The sequence below is a fragment of the Siniperca chuatsi genome, linkage group LG1 (genome assembly GCF_020085105.1).
Source record: "Siniperca chuatsi isolate FFG_IHB_CAS linkage group LG1, ASM2008510v1, whole genome shotgun sequence".
In the NCBI taxonomy this organism is placed as follows: Eukaryota; Metazoa; Chordata; class Actinopteri; order Centrarchiformes; family Sinipercidae; genus Siniperca; species Siniperca chuatsi.
Window position 1 is genome coordinate 17207810 of NC_058042.1, and position 18832 is coordinate 17226641.

At 40.5% G+C, this 18832-nt stretch overlaps 1 protein-coding gene across 3 annotated transcripts in view; it reads right to left on the reverse strand.

The window, feature by feature from the left end:
- Window positions 1–18832, reverse strand: part of LOC122875502 — a 149054-nt gene that overhangs the window by 42085 nt on the left and 88137 nt on the right. For all 3 annotated transcript variants that reach the window (XM_044194719.1, XM_044194708.1, XM_044194729.1), the window contains 4 exons: window positions 14414–14554; window positions 12274–12348; window positions 5847–5981; window positions 4274–4394 (listed from right to left, as the gene is read on the reverse strand). In XM_044194719.1, coding sequence (XP_044050654.1) covers window positions 4274–4394; window positions 5847–5981; window positions 12274–12348; window positions 14414–14554 — 472 coding nt within the window. The remainder of the gene's footprint in view (window positions 1–4273; window positions 4395–5846; window positions 5982–12273; window positions 12349–14413; window positions 14555–18832) is intronic.

The window sequence follows — 18832 nt, forward strand, 5'->3', positions numbered from 1 at the left end:
TACTGCCGGGAACAAATAAAGCACTCACACATTTGAATGCTTGGTTATTATGCAATCACACTGAAGGTCTATAAACAATGTTACATCAAGGCACTGTACCAGGTATCAGGTGCATAGTACGGGAGTATGAACAACCACTGTAAGCCCTGAGATGTTTTCAATTTTGTACATTTTTATGAATCAACACAAAAAGATGGAATTTGAGCCTACTTATTGGCAGTCGTTACACTGACAGATATGACAATACAATATGGGACTGCCAGCATACTTAAAGTTGTTCTTGATAGAAGATAGGGTATGATATGATCTGCATTGCAGCCCACCGCCAGGGGACAGATTCTCTACATATAGCTGCACTATACCACTGAATACAAACAAAACCACCACAGTAAATATTTTAAAATTAGAATGTCAAAATGATTAATAGTCTATATAAAAGATATTTGTACACTGCCATCCAGTATATAGTACACTATTCAACATTACAGAATAACACAAAGGCAATCATAACACAGACAGCCATCTAAATAAATGCACATCTACAAAATGGGGTGTAAATTAGCAAGTGTCTTTTCATTTCACAAAGTACTGAACTAGCATATTAAGTTAGTCTTTTATAGCAAGATGGCTTAAAACTCAAATAATCAATGACACTCATACACATTGGATCATATTTTACATAATCTGTGTAGTAGACTGTCTGATTTTGTTATAGTTGTTGTAGTTCCAAATCTCCTGTTCCTGTTTCCTTTTTCCTGCTAACTGTTGATGTTTTTAAATTCATCAACAGTGAGCTGGAAGGAAATTCTGGGATATATGGGCAGTAGTGGGCACAATAACAAAATCATGTAGTGTATCTTTAAGAATTAAGTTTTTTTTATTGTCTGTTATGCAAGTGTCCCACTGTGACAGCCTCACAGAGGGAGACCTGTGCACCGTGCTGCTCCCAGCACAGAATCCATTTAAATCCTACTGTTTCACAGGGTTATATCTACTTCCCCTCTGAGTATAATGTCAATTTCAGCCATGTGTGTGTTATGTATTTGCGTTTTGATTTTGGAGACTCCTATCATGCCTGTGTTTTTTGCAGGACTACTGGGGGAGCAGTATGGAGATGCAGACAGAAGGTGGTGAACAACCTGTGCTGTTGATGGCTGGCTGCCTGGCTTGGTGTCAGCTATTACAGGGGTATTCTAAGTACAAACAATAGCCCAACAGCCACTGTGTCCGATCACCTGATCAGCTGTCAACACTGCTATCACGGCAAAAACTGTATTTAAAATTGTCTTACTTGTAATGCAGCAAATGCCATGTACACAACCAAAACTTAACCCAACTGATCTTACCAAGGCTTATACCCCATTATAACAAGCAGGTTTTTAACAGTCATAGCACGTAAAACAACCAGTCTGCCTCAGATGTATAATTTTGTTTCCCCGGTGAGTAAAACACCTTGGAGGCGATTGCATACGCAGCAGTCATGTTTCTTAAGATACATGTCTAGAGCTGGCCTTTTTTCTCAAGCACCGGAAAAACCAGTAAATCACCAGCAAAGAAAATAAATATATACTTATTACATTCTGCACACTGCATATATTCACCTCCTTAACATATTGCACAGGAACAGTCCAAATGTGCAGCGCTGCACACGGCCAAAAACATGCCATGAAAAATGACAGCAGGGAGGGGTAACTGCGGACCTGGAATATAATGGTGCGGTGGAGCGGAGGAGAAATAATCATACCTAGTGGTGGGGGATGAGGGGAGAAGGGAGGAGCAAGAGGAAGATGAGTCTGTGCCCTGAGGCAGGGAAATGGAGCTCCACTGCTCTGTTGCTGGCTGCCTGATTCCCCAATAACGCTGCACAAGAGCTCCCTTCAGCAAGTGGCAAAAGCAGACAGTGTCTGTACTCTAGAAATACATTCACCTGATACAGGAGATTACACAGCCACAGGAGACACATACAGACGCTGCAATATTGCACTACTGAGGTGCTAGTTACAATGAAACACCAAAAAAACATGTTTATTAAAAACAAAGCAAATTATCAGGCAAATTTCGGCAATGACACTGATATTCCAGCTTGCTTCCATCCTTCACAAAATTCTGATTAATTCTAAAATCAACATGCAGTTCCCTCTGTGGCCGTTAGGTGTCTCTCTTTCACTTCGCATGGCTGAAGCTCTCTCTCTCACCAAGTAGAGCTCATCTGCTCCTGAACTCCCATCTACACATAATATATACACCATCATTTGAAAATGGCAGCTTTTTGAAAATTCACCTTGATTATCAGACATTAAAAGTGACTTCTCCAGAGCTGAGTGTCTGGCTAGGGGGATGGCTGCAGACAGCAGAACAATGCAGCAGGCTTGATATTAATGCCTGGCTGGGGTGTGCAGAGAGGAGAGAGAAGCCAGCCCTTTGTTCTCTCCTACAGCCAATTATTTTTTACGTGTGCCTCTTTTCACAACAACAAGAGAGAATTTAATTTTAATGCACTCTCTGGAAAAAAGGGAAAAAACATCTACAGTATTCTTAAACAGAGACAGGGACTAGCATCAGCGGTTAAGTATATATGCACACATCTCTGTATGAGGCATAGACAGATGACAGGGGCAACAAGAATGACATCAACCCAAACACACACAGCAGCATGAATCCTCTCATGCAAAATGCAAAAACACATTCTGTCTCACTCCCAAACCAAAGCACAACTGTAAGCAGCCCTATTCTTTCTTTACGAAAGAATAGGCCAAAATGAGGAGAGAGACACCTAAATAAAACCACAGTTATTTCATTATACAGCATTATGGTGCAATGGTGGGGTACACATTAACATGTGCATACCCAGGACATGATAAGAAAGCCCACTGTAAAAATAGCAAGGATTCCTGATCAAATGGCTTGAAAAATAAAAACCCAGGATTGCTGTTGGTAGGTATGTGGCCAAATATTTTTCTAATTGGAAGGACACTTTATCTTGCTGTCAGAGAAGCAGTAAAAAGCGGTGCTGTTCCCAGAAGGAGAGGAGCACAGCTTGCTGGCCTTTTATTAGTGCTGGAGCTCTGATATATGCGTCTGCACTAGGCTTTCATCAGGAACCAGCACCATAAACACACACACACACACAAAAGAACTGTTACAAACTAGCCACACTGAAACCACTGCTAAACAGTTCAGCTGCTGTTCTTTCTAAACATGCAATCAGCATACACGCAACAGAAAATTTCTGCCAAAAAGTTTTCTACAACAAAATGATGATGACAACACTAACTGGGGGCATTTTTTAGGTTTACAGGTTAACCCAGTGATAACACATCAGTTGCAAAACTACACAAGAAAGCATTCAAATCCAGGAACAACAGAGCAGTGTACAGAGCAAATAAACACCTCAGTACAACCACACTGTTAAATGGTACTGGAACAACCTGGCAGTGGAAAACCATTAAGTCACTAGAGAATAAGAAAGCAGAAAATACAGCATGCACACACAATCACTACAGCACACACTCTTACATATGCAGTTCATGCAAAGATAGTTTTTGCACACAGAGGCACTCCAACCTGACTCATGCAGACAGACACACAGGTCCAGACAAAGACAGTCAGACGCATGCGCGCGCACACACACACACACACACACACACACACACACACACACACACACACACACTCACAACCTCACACACTCACAACACAGGCTAAATTAAATTTCAGTCCTTGGGCAGACAAGTAAACTGCTTGTGTGTGGGACCTACTCTGCAGCACAGCAAAACCAATTCTCTGAAGATGGTGAAATTAAAGGGCAGAATTCAGCCTGTTTATGGTCCTCACTCTCTTCTCCTCTCAATCAAATGTTTTATTAGCAATCATTTGGTCCTAAAAGTCATGTTCTTGGTAGGCAGCCAGTGTGATGACAGCAGCCGCTGGACAGACAACACCACTCTAGCACATACTACTCCCAATTATTTACGCCTACTCTAATTGACCACCAGATAACCATGTTTACCTATACCTTATGATTCCATCATGCCTTCATATAAACTGTATCTTCAAAATCGGTTGTGTAAGGAAGCACATGATTGAGTGCTAAGTAGCAGCTGACTATACAGAACATGTTTGTAAAAAAGCCCAGCAGGCCAAAGGGTGTCTGGACTCGCTGAGCAAAGAGTAAATATAAAAAAACATTGTGATCCTACAAAGGGAATAATAATGTGAACAAAATGCAATAATAACACGAGACTCTATTGATCCGCTTTGGAGAATGCCTTACCTTGTAAAATCACTGTATGATTCTGTTGGCTGAGGTCTGAGCAGTTGGGAGCACTGTACCTGCTGATTGAGACAGCCATGTTGGACAACTCTGCATGTAGCGGCATGATCTTCTCTTCAGACTGGAGTGAAGAGAAGAAAGCAGATCAATGAGTAAGATGTCTAGTGTCTTGCTTTTACAACGTTCCTTTATATTTTATGTTTTATCTTACTCTAGGCATTTGGGGACTAAGCTTTTCTGTGCACATTGCATTGTACTTTTATGACTGTTTATGTAACAAATACATTTTGAATTTAAAAAGTCAGTGCTCATTTTCATTTAAATTGGTAAATGAAAATGAGCAAGTGGTATAATATAACATGGCAAAGACATAGTGATTGTATTTACTATGGAAAACGTACATGCGTGTTGACGTACATGCATAAGTTTGCATTTTATAATGCATGTGCTGGCCCCCTCGATCTCTCTGTATATTATATCACTGAGGCATCTCTTTCTACCCTCCAATCCCCACCCTGCTCTGCTCTTCTCTCCTCTGGTGTCTGGAAGCAGTAATCTGTTCCTGAGCCAGCGCTGCTGGGATTAGGCAGCGACTGGAGATAGGATATATGCGTCATTAAAGCGGAGAGCATAGCGTTGCAGAAGGAGAGAGACAAAGTCAACAAAGGTGACACGGAGACAGAGGAGACAAATACCAGAAACCCACATGTGCCCAGGCATACATACACATGAATAAAATAAAAATAAAACACTCTACTGTATGCCTGCAAACCTATACACGTCTGCCTGCACCAACACACACACACACATAAAATCCTCTTTTCTCTCACATAAAATTTCCTAAACCTCCAGTGAATAAGAATAAATTAGTGTTGCTGTAATGGACGTCTGTGAGAGAGGTAATGCATTAAACCTAAGGAATTAATGCAAGACAATGCATATACACTATGTCAACAGACATCGCTAGTAATAACTTTGAATACTTTGTGAAGTAAAGTTAGTGCTGGTGCTTGTTTACAATGCTGCAGATATACCCTTCTTTCCCTATGTAATTTATCAATTAATCCATTGTAGTTTTGAATTATGAACCACAACAACTCTAGCATTACTTAAGAAGTCTACAAATTGGCTGGGAAATAGCTATTATACGCTAATAATTTCAGGCATTCGATTGAGTTACCAACATAGAATATTTCATTCTAAGTAGCTGATTCATGTCATCTGGAGTCTTTGCAGGGCCTGTTGCATGACCGAGAGGGAGGTCTTGTAAATGACCGGACTGGGGATAAGTTCATTAGTTCAACCCTAACATAAAAGAACATCGATCTCCACCCTACAATGTCCAGATATGCAAGACAGCTAAAGTAAATCTTACTGACAAATATCAGTTATATTTCTTATTATGATACAGCACAATATGCAGCAATATTCTGGATATCAGTTTGAGATTTTTGACTTGCTTGAATAATAAATCCTTATATTACTTTTTATCTTTGAAGAATATCATTATCTGTGACTGTGTCTCCATGAAGGTGAGCCCACATGGTATTGGGCCAAGCAGTGGTTGTCTCACCCTGCTCCTGGTGTCCTGTGTCATATCCTGGTACTGTATAACCGAGGTAGGTCTTTGCCCCAGCTGAGCCTCCAGGTCTTTACATCTGTGCCCCACCTGGGTGCTTTCTGTAGCCAGTCTGCCCTGTGCTGCACTCTGCAAGGACACAAACTATTCCTTTAAGCATGTGTGCTAATCCGAAATTTTGGAAAATACGCTTATTTGCTTTCTTGCTAAGAGTTACATGAGAAGATTGAAATCACTCTTATATTTGTCCAATAAATATGCAGCTACAGCCAGGAGATGGTTAGCTTAGCCTGACATAAAGACTGTAAACAGGGGAAACAAGTATTTTGTGCTCTGTCCAAAGGTTAAAATATCTGCCTAGCAGCACCTCTAAAGCTCACTAATTTACACTGTATATCTTGTTTGTTTAAAGGGACAGTTCACCCCAAAATCAAAAATACATATTTTTCTCTTACCTGTAGTGCTATTTTTTCCATCTAGTTTGTTTTGGTGTGAGTTGCAGAGTCTTGAAGATATCGGCTGTAGAGATGCCTGCCTTCTCTCAAATATAATGGAACTAAATGGCACTCGGCTTGTGGTGCTCAAAGCGGCAAAAAAATTCATTTGAAAAACTCAACAGCAATGCTTCAGTTTCATGTTGGAACTATTTTCTTTCTACCAATAGTTTCAACATGAAACTGCTCACAACAAGGTCTGTGGATTATTTTGAGTAACAGGGTCATGATTTTTGGAAAGAAACATTGCTGCTTTTTCAAATGTATTTTTTGCCGCTTTGAGCACCACAAGCTGAGTGTGCCTCCCACTATCCATCCTCCTTGTTAGCACTATAAATTCCCATATATAGGGCCCTCACCCATATCCTAAGCGTGTCAATCTGTCACTTAATCCAGATTAAGGGAGAAACTGCCAAAAGGCAACAGTGTACTCGTGAAAACTCACAAGTACACATATAGGAGCATACATGAAGCCACAAGCACACACTACATGGCCAAAGTATGTGGCACGAACATTACACTCATATGGATTGTTAAACATCTCTTTCCAAAACCAGGGGCATAAATACAGACTTGCCCTGGTCCTTTCCTTTATAATGACAGCATATATAATTAACTGAGCTAAATCTAGCAGGGCAGAAACCTGAGAAACTGACTTATTGTAAAGATGGCTTATTATAAAAATGCAACGTTCAAAAAAGAACATTTTTACAAATTTGTTTGTAAATAGAGATTGCATGGCATGCACCTGAAGTACTTGCAATAGCTGAGGCATCTGAACCCATTAGAAGTGGGGTGTCCACAAAATACATGTGGTGTATTTTGCACATATTGAGCAAAAGAAAGTATTGCTAATTGCTTTTTGTCACTTGACAGCATTTAGAAGAAGTATGAAAAGTCTGAAACACACGTGTCAAATTGATGCCTACCAAGGAGCCCACAGTCAGTCCAAATGTTTTCATTTGGACTCCACCTACAGAGAAAATTTTACTTTTGAAGTGAATATCTGACTTTCACATACCTTTTGAGTACATTGCCACCTTGATTGCAGGCAACTCTACAAGGTCCTTATGCAAAGGTTTGGCCAAGGCAGACTTGTATGGCTGACCAAGGATTAGTTTATTAAAAGGTCTGCTTGCTGAACTTCAGTGTTGTTGTTGAGGGGCCTTCATGGATGAAATAAGTTTTGAAACAACTTGGCCATTTATGGTTTAGCGATATTGAGAGTGAAACCCTGCAGTATACTTGCATTAAAAAACAAAAAGTAAAGCTATTTTCTCTGTAATTTAATTCAGTTTTAGTTTTGTAGTTCACATTCTAATCCACATTTCTTTTTTTTGCTGATTTTTTTTTACAGTTATCTACAATGCTTTTTAGACAGTAACTTTCATTTGCCTTTTCTCATTTTCACTAACAAAATAACACTGTTCCTCACTAGTTAACAAACTGTTGTGTCCATTGAAAGGCCTGGCTGAACAGGCATTGCAGCCAGAAACTGAACCCATGTCTTGCTTTGTGTATGCATGTTACTAACTCTACATTTTCTCTCTCCTGTAGTTTTGTGCTTTCTTGTCTCTCCCCTCTCTCCTTCTGTCGCTTTCTGCAGGTATTTCTGCCTCCGGAGCTGCAGAGTCTGGAGTCTGCCACCCTCTTACCACCACATCGGCCATGGGACTGTGCCATAGACCTGCTGCCTGGGGCCACACCACCCAAAGGACGTGTATATCCCGAGAAGTGTAAGTTCCATCGCCCCACGGTCCAGTTCCTCAGATACATCATCAGCGCAGAGGGTATCCAAATGGACCAGGGGAAGATCCACGCCATTCCAAACTGGCCTCTTCCTCAGACAGTCAAGGAACTCCAACGTTTCCTCGGGTTTGTAAACTTCTACCGCTGATTCATCAAGAATTTCAGTTTCCTGTCTTCACCTTTCACCTCCCTGCTTCGTGGCAAGCCCAAGTCACTGTCCTGGAGCCCCGAAGCTCGAGCCGCGTTCCAAGCCCTGAAGAAAGCCTTCGGCACTGCTCCCATTCTCACCCATCCCAATCCGGACCTCCCTTTCACTGTCGAAGTGGACGCTCCCACCACCGGTGCGGGAGCAGTGCTAGCTCAACGCCATGGAGAGCCTCCTCGACTCCATCCTTGCGCCTTCTTCTCCAGGAAGCTGTCCCTGGCGGAGCGGAATTACGACATCGGCAACTGGGAGCTGCTGGCGATCAAGTTGGGAGTGGAGGCATTGGCTGGAGGGAGCTAATCACCCATTCTCCGTCATCACTGACCATAAAAACCTGGAATACCTCCGCACCGCCAAAAGGCTCAACCCTCGCCAAGCCCGCTGGGCCCTCTTCTACCCTCGTTTCCACTTCACCATCACCTATAGACCCGGAGAAAAGAACGTCAAAGCAGACTCCCTCTCAAGAATCCATGCACCCGAGGAATCCCCAACACCTGAGCCCATTCTCCCTCCAGCCATACTCGTCAGCCCCATCCAATGGAACCTGGATGACCAGATAAGGGTCGCCACAGCTGCCGAACCCGCTCCGCTGGGAGGCCCAGAAGGTAAGGTTTACGCCCCGACCAGCTTACGTAAAGACCTTGTTTACTATTTTGCTCCTCCTGTGTACAACTACTACTGTGGCAATAAACTTACATCATATCTGCACTTACCTCCATGTCCTGTGTTCGTCTGCTGACACACTGTCCCTCAGGTTGTGGCATGTTGATATATATTGAGCAGCAAGATATGCCCTGTCTCCTTCTCCTCGGAGTATTTTTAATTTTGAGAGGTAATTTATCTCAGATTACAGAGTTGAACTTGTTAAAGTAAATGTTCCTTATTTCATTGAATGTTGTACATTGTAGGAGGAAGTGCATCTCTGTCTTAACATTACCTGTTGAACAGTGACCACATTCTGTTTTCTTTTGGTTGCCATGATTTTTTGGTGTCTTCATTTTTTCGATTGCCAGTTTGTGGTCACTGAGCCTGTACTTAAGATCATAATCTCTTTTTAGGGCCAGATAACATTCTAATCTACTTTGGCTTTTAGTTTCTTCTTTCCAATGTTCCAAATAGGTTTCTTTACAGTGCATTTTGGTTTACTACTATTTGGTTTACTTTGATTGGTGTTTGGAAAGCAGTGTTGTGAGACTGGTCAGAGGGGGGCAGTTAGTCTCTGAACCAACTGACATAGGGGACTCTTTTCTGGGCTCAGCTCTTGGGTTTAGCAGGTTGGATTTAAGGTGATTTAAAAAAACTTGAGCGCTCTCTTTTGAATGTTATCAGTGGGTATCTGTCTAATTCTGCTCTTCACATTTGTTAGTGTTTTTCTGTGTACATGTAAAATGTATCTGCAGAATTCTGCATGTAAAGATTCTGTTGGATGTTTGTACCAACAGGTATAGCTATGATGACTGAGTGGACCCCATACTTCACTACCATATAGCACAATGGGCTGGATAACACTATCAAATATTTTAACCAAATTTTAATTGGAATTTGAATTATAAAATGTTCTCTTAATTGCATTTAGAGCTCTTTGAGATTTTTCTTTTAGTGCATTCACTGCCATGTTGAAACTACCTGATGCTGTTATGGTTATACCAAGGTAGGTATAACTCCTCATACTATGTTCGTAAACTAGTATTTGTTCTCCTGGTATCTGGGGCATTTTTGAAAAATCATGACATTAGTTTTCTTATTTACTGCCACGGCCCAGTTCTGACAGTAGAACAAGGTCATAGGTCCCTCTATATCTAGGAGGGAGAGGCCAGAAGCAGCACACTAATCCAACTGTACAGAAAGTTCATTATATAAACATTAAAGTCAGACTTAAGTTGCAGCCCTGACAAACACCTCTTCTCTGGGTGAAGGATTCAGTATGTTTGTCTCCAATTTTTACAGCACATCTATTTTCCAAATACAGTGATTTAACCAGATCATACATTTTGCCCCCTATACCACAATGTAAAAGTCTGTAACAGAGCCCTTCCTGCCAAATAGAGTTAAACCTTCTTGAAGTCAGTAAAATAAGCAAATATCTTACCATTTTGTGTGGTGTACATGTTAATTAAAGTGTGAAGGTGTATACATGGTTGGTGGTGTGGTGTTTTGGGAGGAAGCCAATTTGATTTTTACTGAAGATGAAGTATTCCTCAAGGAAATCTAGTATTCTTTTATTTAGAATACTACAGAATAGTTTACCTAGGCAACTGCTGACACAGATGCCACGGTAGTTACCAGGGTCTGATTTGTCCCCACTCTTATGAACGGGGGAAATGAGCCCTTTGCACCAGATGTCAGGAAAACATCCTGACTGTAGTACGATATTGAACAATATTGTACAACAGCATCTCTAGGGTGCTGCATTTGAGCATTTTGTTTTTAATGCTGTCTGGACCACAAACTTTTCTTGGCTGGAGAGACTTTGTTTGTGTGGTCAATTCTTCCCAAGTAATTGGGAAATTAAGGGGGTCTTTGTTTCTTCTAATGTTTTGAGTTTTTCTTTTATAATACATTGATCTGAATTAATTAGATTTATTGGTATGTCTTTGTATAGATTTTCAAAATGTGCTCTCCAGATGTCACCATTTTGGATGGGTAGTGCTTGTTGTTGCTTAGTGTTGAAGTTGTTCCACATATCCCAGAACTGATTTTGATTAATGACGTTTTCAATATCTTCAAGTTTCTTTTGGGTATAATTTTGCTTTTTGTTTCTAATTGTAAGTTTGTTTAAAATGTCATTGTACCTAATGTGTGAGGCTGGGTTGTTTGGTTGGCGATGTTTTTCATTTGCTATTTTGCTCAAGTCTTTTCTGATAGTCTTGCATTCTTGATCAAACCATTTGTCGGCATTTTGCTTTTTAATAGGCTTTAGTTTTTTATTTTATTAGGTTAGCTTCAAAGCTGCCTTATGAAATATCATTTATATCAACCGCCTTTTTTACACCATCTCTGGTAGGGACATATTGATTTTGGTTAGACACTGATATGTCATTCACCAGATCAGGTGAGTTCAAGGCCATGATGAATTTGTCTCCACTGTTTTGGGCCCATATGTAAGTAGGGTTTAATTTATACAGCTTACTGGGTTCCCTTTTCTTTCCCTCATTTGACCTGAGAGTTTAAAGAACACATTTATTTGGTTGTGGTCTGAAAGGGGGATTGCTGTCTGACATTAAATACACTGATAGTGGAGGGGTCCATGTCAGTGATTGCATAGTCTACTACACTAGACTACCCAAGAGCTGAGGAGTATGTGAATCTCCCTAAAGAATCCTCTTTGTTAACTATGTAAAGGCCTGACAGAGTTGCACTACCTCCCTGCCACTTTGGTTTATTTCAGAGTCAAGGTTGTTCCGAGGGGTGATGGTTGGTGTGGTAAACAGGAGAGACTGACCAAACACATGGTTGTTGCCCTGTGGGTCAATGACATCAGGTTCAATTCATGTTGGTCCATTCAGATCTCCAGTCAGAAGCACGTGGGCCCTGGGCCCAGGAAATAGGCAATTTCTGAATGCAGAGTTTCACAAATGTCTTCTTCGAAATAAGGAGAATCTACTGGGGGTATGTAAATAGCACAGCTATAGGTCTCGTATGTTTTTTTATTTTATAGAGGCTACCATGACTTTGTTATATCCTGGAGGACAGTGAGTGAGCACACACACACACCTTTTGTTTTTGTTATAGGGCAGATACCTCCATTATGACCTGCTACAGTCCATGATAATTAAGCCTGGATATGTAAGGGAGAACTACATAGCTAGAAAACAGCTATAGCATGTACTCTTTTGGGTGTGATTGCTTTTTTGTTTCCCCAAGTATGAACATACAGTCTGAAAAGCCCTGCAAATGGGAATGTAGGTTGGGCATGTGTGTGGGTGTGTGTTGGTCAGAATGTATGGTAATGAATTGTTCAAGCCAGGCTGACCTGAGCTCTCCACTCCAGATTACATTCCATTAGTGCTTCATTCTCTGCCTCCATCTGACGCCCCTTTAACTGCAGCTGAGGAAGACATGACAGAGAGAAAAAGATGGAGATGACACTCTACCATGGCGCATTACAATCCAAATTATATATATATACACAAAACTTGAGTACAAGTCACTGACATTTGACATGTTTATTGTCCACTGTATGTGACTGAAAGCATTACGTGTTTCAAGTAATTAATAGAATACAATCTGATTTGAATTTTTTTTTTGATGTTGGACACCAATTGTAAGTGGCTGAAATTTATTGAGTGGTCTTAACAGTTGATGATCAGAAAAACAATCATGACATATTTACAACAGAGATGCAGTAAGGAGGCAGACAGTATCTTCAGGCTTCAAGTGCCTAGGAAATGGTTTGGGCCTGTAATAGCATGTTATAAACGAATGAAGCTAAAAGGGTCAATGTTTTTATATAAATCAAAACAGGCTTTTGGAGGACTAATTCTTGGATGTATCAGAAATGAAAGTTTCAAAATCTATTATAATTTTGATAATGAGTTTTTCCCATAGAAAAAAACAAAATGTCCAGCCTAATGACACACTTCTACTGTGACCTATGCAGTTACAGTTTTGGCGTTAGCCATTCTACAGTATGTCATTAGGTTGAACATAGGCAACAAGTGCACATCATCAGTGGTTGTGAGATTTACAGTACTGAAATATCAGACAAGCTGCAACTGAGCAGAACAGTTTGCATCTATGGTACATACACGATTTGACAAGCACAGTGACCACAATTTTCAACTGAAATGATGAAAAACTGAAACACAACAGCAGAATTTTACAGACCAAATTATTGATATTCAAAATAACTGTAAGTTCCAGCATTACTACATTGGAGAAAACATGATATCTAACTTTATAATCACTGTACAAAACCAACAAGACCTAGGGACGTTCTTTAAATGTTTCATGGATGATTTGTTCCTTGGTGCTGCTAATGCCATAGCACTGCAGAGTCATCGAAGATGATCATCTTATGGGTATCACTGCTGCAATTCAGTGTATAAAATATTTAAACGAGACAACACCATAACAGTGAATTTTAAATCACATGAACTAAATGTTGATGGAGACGCTGCGTTAAAGGTAACACTGTGGAGTTTTCATTACAAACAAACATGTCTTCTTTTATAGACATTTTACACCAAAACACATATACATTGTATATGTATCCTTGAGGCCTAACAAATATACTGAACGCATTTCCTACCACTGACACAATACCCCTGCTAACTCTTACAGGCCTCTGCAGTCTGTATATTGTTTATAACATAATTTTCATGCTTATTCGGTGCATGTGCATCTCTATAAGACACAAGTTACAAAATGAGGGGAACTGCTTATCAGAACATTGTTCCAGAGTGCCACTAGTGGCCAAAAACTCCACAGGGTATCTTTAATTTTAAATGGATTAGAGAGTTTGAATGAGCATAAGAGTAAATAAAAAAGTGAGTGAAAATGGTGGGGGATCATTAATAAGTAATCTTATAATCAAATAAGTTAAACTTATAATCAAATAAGTTTAGATTCGCAGAATAGCTAAGGCAGCACTGTGAATGTTCCCGTCAACAATACTGAGAGAGTGCAACTGAGATGACACCTAAGATTCTGATTAAACACCACAAACAGAGTCTGCCCAGAGGCTTAGCAACAGGTGACACAGACACCATCAATCAAAACAGTCAGTGATTCAGATTGGTCAGTGTTTTTTTTTTTCAAAGGAAGGTGGAAAGCAGCGTTTTTACTTTGAATCCATGTCGAAACTCCCAGTCATCAATCATAAGAATCCTGGGTTGTTTTGCCTGTCAATGTGACGAAGTGCCTGTTTGTCATACAAAACATGTTTGTCTGTTGGCTCCATATATACATTTCTACTGTGACTCCACAAGCTGCATTAGTCCAGGTCAGATAGCACCAGTAAAACCACTTTCAATCAATATGAAGCAATGCTGGGATGGAAATATTTCAAATGTGCTCCTCAAAATGCTGCTCTGCTCAAAAGGGATGGGCAAATGAAGCATGATGAGTCTGAGGCCTGCAAGAAAACCCTGGGCCAGCAGTGAACACTATACCTGACTCTGGAGCTCCTGGGCCTGCTGAGTCTTGCTCTGAAGCTGCTTTTGGTATTGCTGCATGTAACTGTTCCTCCAGAGATCCAGGCGGCTTTCCTGCAATTCAGGCAGCGACAGAGATCCTTGCTCCTGGATGTCCAGCTATTGAACCACAAAAGGAGGCAGGGCAGCGAGAGGAGGAGAAAAATCAATCCAGTACACAGAGCCCATCCTCTCTGCGCAGCCAACCTGCTCACACTGTAGCTGAGGCTAAGATACACCATGGTTCCCAATCCTCCTGAGCAGATACTCAGAAATAAAGCCAGCCAGAGTACTGTCCCATCAAGGGCAGGCCTAATATCTGCCTTATCTACTAATTCTTTGTCAGGAGGATTGAAGAAGATAAAGCTGAATTTTCTTGAAACCAAATTCAACAATACACTTATTGATGGCTAGGATGCAGTCTTTATTCTAAAAAAATACCGGTTGATCAGTAACTCTTTGTAGAGTAGAATATTCAACAAGGAACAAATGAAAATGTATATTTTTTAAAAATCAGCAAGACTTTCAGGTTCGAGAAGTATTTCATAGTTCATGTTAATAAAAACAATTACAAATAAATAATAATAAAATACAGGAAATACTGAAGTAGTGCAGCTATAGAATACACAACTATGTAACTATGATATCTAGCAAACGGTGAGATAAACCGTTCTTGTAAAACTGGCAACAAACAGTTGCCTGCCCAGTAGTGTGCCAACAATAATAAACAGGCCACTAATTAATACTACCTTGCTGTGCTAAATCACGAGAGGGGAAGGGATGGAGGGGAGAGAGAGAGAGAGAGAGAGAGAGAGAGAGAGAGCCAAAGACAGTGAGAGAGAGAGAGAGGAAGAGGAGGGAGCTTGGCAGAAAGGAAGGGAGGACAGTAAGAGGAAGACAAACAGACCTAGCTCCTGGTTCACTTGGACAGAGACTTTAATCCAGTATGCCTGATGCTGCTGTAGTGTCGTCGTTGCAGAAGGAATCATAACCAGACAAGATGGACACCCAGATAGGAACCAGGACAAACCATTATTTAAACATCTGCATATGGGCTGGCAAATACTCCATGAAATCAAAAAACAAAAAACTAGAATAAAAAAGACATTTATTTCCATTCCTGCCCTGTTCAAAGCACTGTGTCTTCTCCATGTCAGTTTTTTCTTCTCAGAATGAGTCAAACAAAAGAGCTTGGCGGTTATTCCTGAATTAAAAATACAGATTATGTAGAAATCCATTTCACGGAATCGCTTAAAACGTGTCTCATCCGTTAGCACTCTCTTTCTGTGTGCGATCCACACCGATAACCCTGGTCTTGCTTTCTTTCCCTCACAATCGCTCCCTCTCTCTCTATTCTCCCCTGCTAAACTGATCAATACTTCATTTAAATCATGACATTAGCACACTACTACTGGAAAAAAAGTGGGAGAACAAATACAAATGAGCTTCTTATGTTAAGTTACATAGTAACTGATGTTTAATGTCTGAGGATTGCAAGATTTCTTCAAAATATAATGTGAAAAACAAAGACAGAAATAGTGTGGGGGGTTGTACTGCCGTTTTGATTTGAGCTCTTGAGCCTCACACTGATCAATACACATTTAAATCCAGACTGAGGAGAGCTATCATAATATCTCGTCTAGTCAGAAAAAGGCAAACATGCTATCCTAATTATCATCTCAAATGACTAGTGTCGAGGGGACACAAGTTGGATGCTGACAGAGGCATATTTCATATTTATTCAGCAGAATTTTTACATTAGCACCTGAGCGCATAATTGCCTAATATATATGCACACTCACACTTTTATCTATTCACATAATTCACAATGAGCGCAATCAATACTGCCCTTTCCATACTCTGCTCCATGCTCATAAAGTGCGTCTGCATTAGATCATATAATAAACCATTCAGAAAACCCCAAAAGAGACCGGCTAATTTCCTGGTGCTCATGGAAATTGCGAGCGAGAGTAACTGGCTAATCTTCCTGTTCGTCATTAAACCCGGATATTTACCTGAGCAGCTTGAGAGTCATGGGCCTGGTGAGAGAGCAACACATCTCTTTGGAATCTCTGTATGGTCTCATCCCGCTGAGATAACTGAGAAGCCGATCAGGTAAGGTTTTCTCCATTCCGAACATGGGTGAACAGAGGCAAGGACAGGAAAAAACAGAGAAGAGAGAGGGGCAGACCGTAAGCCCAACACTAGACGGGAAGTAGTGGAAATAGAGCCGAAGTCGATCACTCGGGGGAACATGCACTTACATATAGTCTGGCGCAAATGTCGACCAATGAGCAATTAGGCAGACAAGACTAGAGTTATTGATTGGGGGTTCAGGCTCTTTTCTCAGGGCTAACTAGACTGCCTGAGGTTGTGTGATGGCTGCTACAGCTGTGGACTGCAAGACAGGAAAAGGCAGTACAAGAGAAAGTGGGAGGAAGGGCAGGGCATGTCTTTCTCTCCCCAGGCCTTGAGCTCTTGAATTGGGCACTGGACATTATCATTTAGGCAGCTATTGATTGCCACAGGCTTAATAAGCCTTCATATCGAGCTGTCACTCATATAAAGGAAGGCACTTAGGAGAATGCAAACATCCAATCAGATATTGGATGATATTATGGAAAGCAAACAGTCTTGGCAAAGCATCAATGATACTAGCTATGAGTTTTTTATTTTTGCCAGGATAATGAGAGAGATTAATGTCAGGGAACAACCTGATACATTTAAGTTGTGTAATACTTAAAGTGTCAACAGGTATAAATTAAGTTTACAATTTAAAAGGTATAATATGTAACTTTTCCGCATTAAAATGTCTAAAAACGGTGGCCCCAGTAGATCACTTGGTAGAGCGCGCCACCCCATCTACAAAGCTGAGTCCTTTCCGCAGTGTCCTGGGTTCAAATCCAGCCCGTGGCCCTTTGCTGCATGTCATCTCCTCTCTCTTTCCCCACATTTCCTGTCTCTCTTCAGCTTTCCCTATCAACTAAAGGCAAAAAGCCCCACATTTTTTTTTCTAAAACGACTAAACCTATGTTATATATTTAGTTGAGATGTGTACTTACATTATCCCAAATGTTTCCAACAATTTTCATACATAGAAAAATCTGTAATTTTAATCAAGGGAGCAGTGCATTTCATTTGGTTGCCTGTCAATGCCGTCATATCCCCTTTGCACATGCGTCAGCGTTGTGGTGTGCCAGAAGTTGTCATAAACTGACTTTTCATCCAGTTTTAAGCCACATTTCTACAATACACTTTTTAGATCATTTTCATTTTTAACTATATATTTTAACCAGATGAAGGATTTGAATCATCGGACGTCAGAATCTTAAGTTATCAGAGAAACAAGCTGAGCAAATGTTAGAGGAAGCTCAACTTGCAGCCTGTCCTGTGTCCGCCAAACAGCATCGGAGAAACACTCAGTGTTTTTACTATTTTTAATCACCGGGTCTGTTTGTTTTGGAGAGGAGAAGACCTCTGCAGAAGCTGACTGCAATGATGGCAATGGTGGTGAGGACAACAACTCCCATGATCCCACGCTACTTCACGACAGTCTTTTGTTGTTGTTTTGATGTGAGAGACCCCTTATTTTTGTAAAAGAAGTTTTTTCAAAAAATAAGTTATTGGCTAGCCTTCAACTATGGCTGTACTATCTTCCATATAAAGCATTTGATGCACTACTTGCAAGTCGACCATATCCATGCTGATGTGGGTGTTTTCCTGCTCAGGCGAGTTTGTCTTGTTTTTTCCAGTATGCTTTTTTTCAGCAGTCGATACCACGTTCCGTTTTGAAAATAACTCGGGTACAAAATGTACAGTAGAATGAACATCAGTCACCTAATCCATCAAAACAGAAAATCTTCAAAATTAACACCTTAATGCACTAATGCATGTATAGAAAGAAACAGCTCACCAATTCTGCTCTTATTATTTTGTCTAGCCCCCTGTATATCCTCCCCTGCCAAGTACATTATTTCAATTTTAAATCATCAAACTCTGCATTTTAAGAAAGACCTTTTTAGGAGGTAAAAGAAAGAGCTCTTACAAAAGATCTCCAGCCTTTGGTCACATTAAACGTTATTTTTATCAGATAGATAAAATGACAGTGTTTATTATGAGGAGGACGCAGAGAATGTTCTTTCAAGCATTGTATGCATAGGCAGTGTTTCCCCCTTTTGCGGTGGCTTGTGCCTTCATATGTACTCCTTTCTTGTGTTTTGAAAATCAATTCTGATATTTCAAAAGAGAAAGGCATGATAATGAAAGGGCACATGAAAAAAACTCTCTGAGGCGATTGCTCATTCCTCATAGCTTCCATTGCCTCTGCATCAGAAGGACACCTTTAATATTTGGACTTTCTACGTCACTCTAGGCTAAATCCCTAGCAACCACCATAGC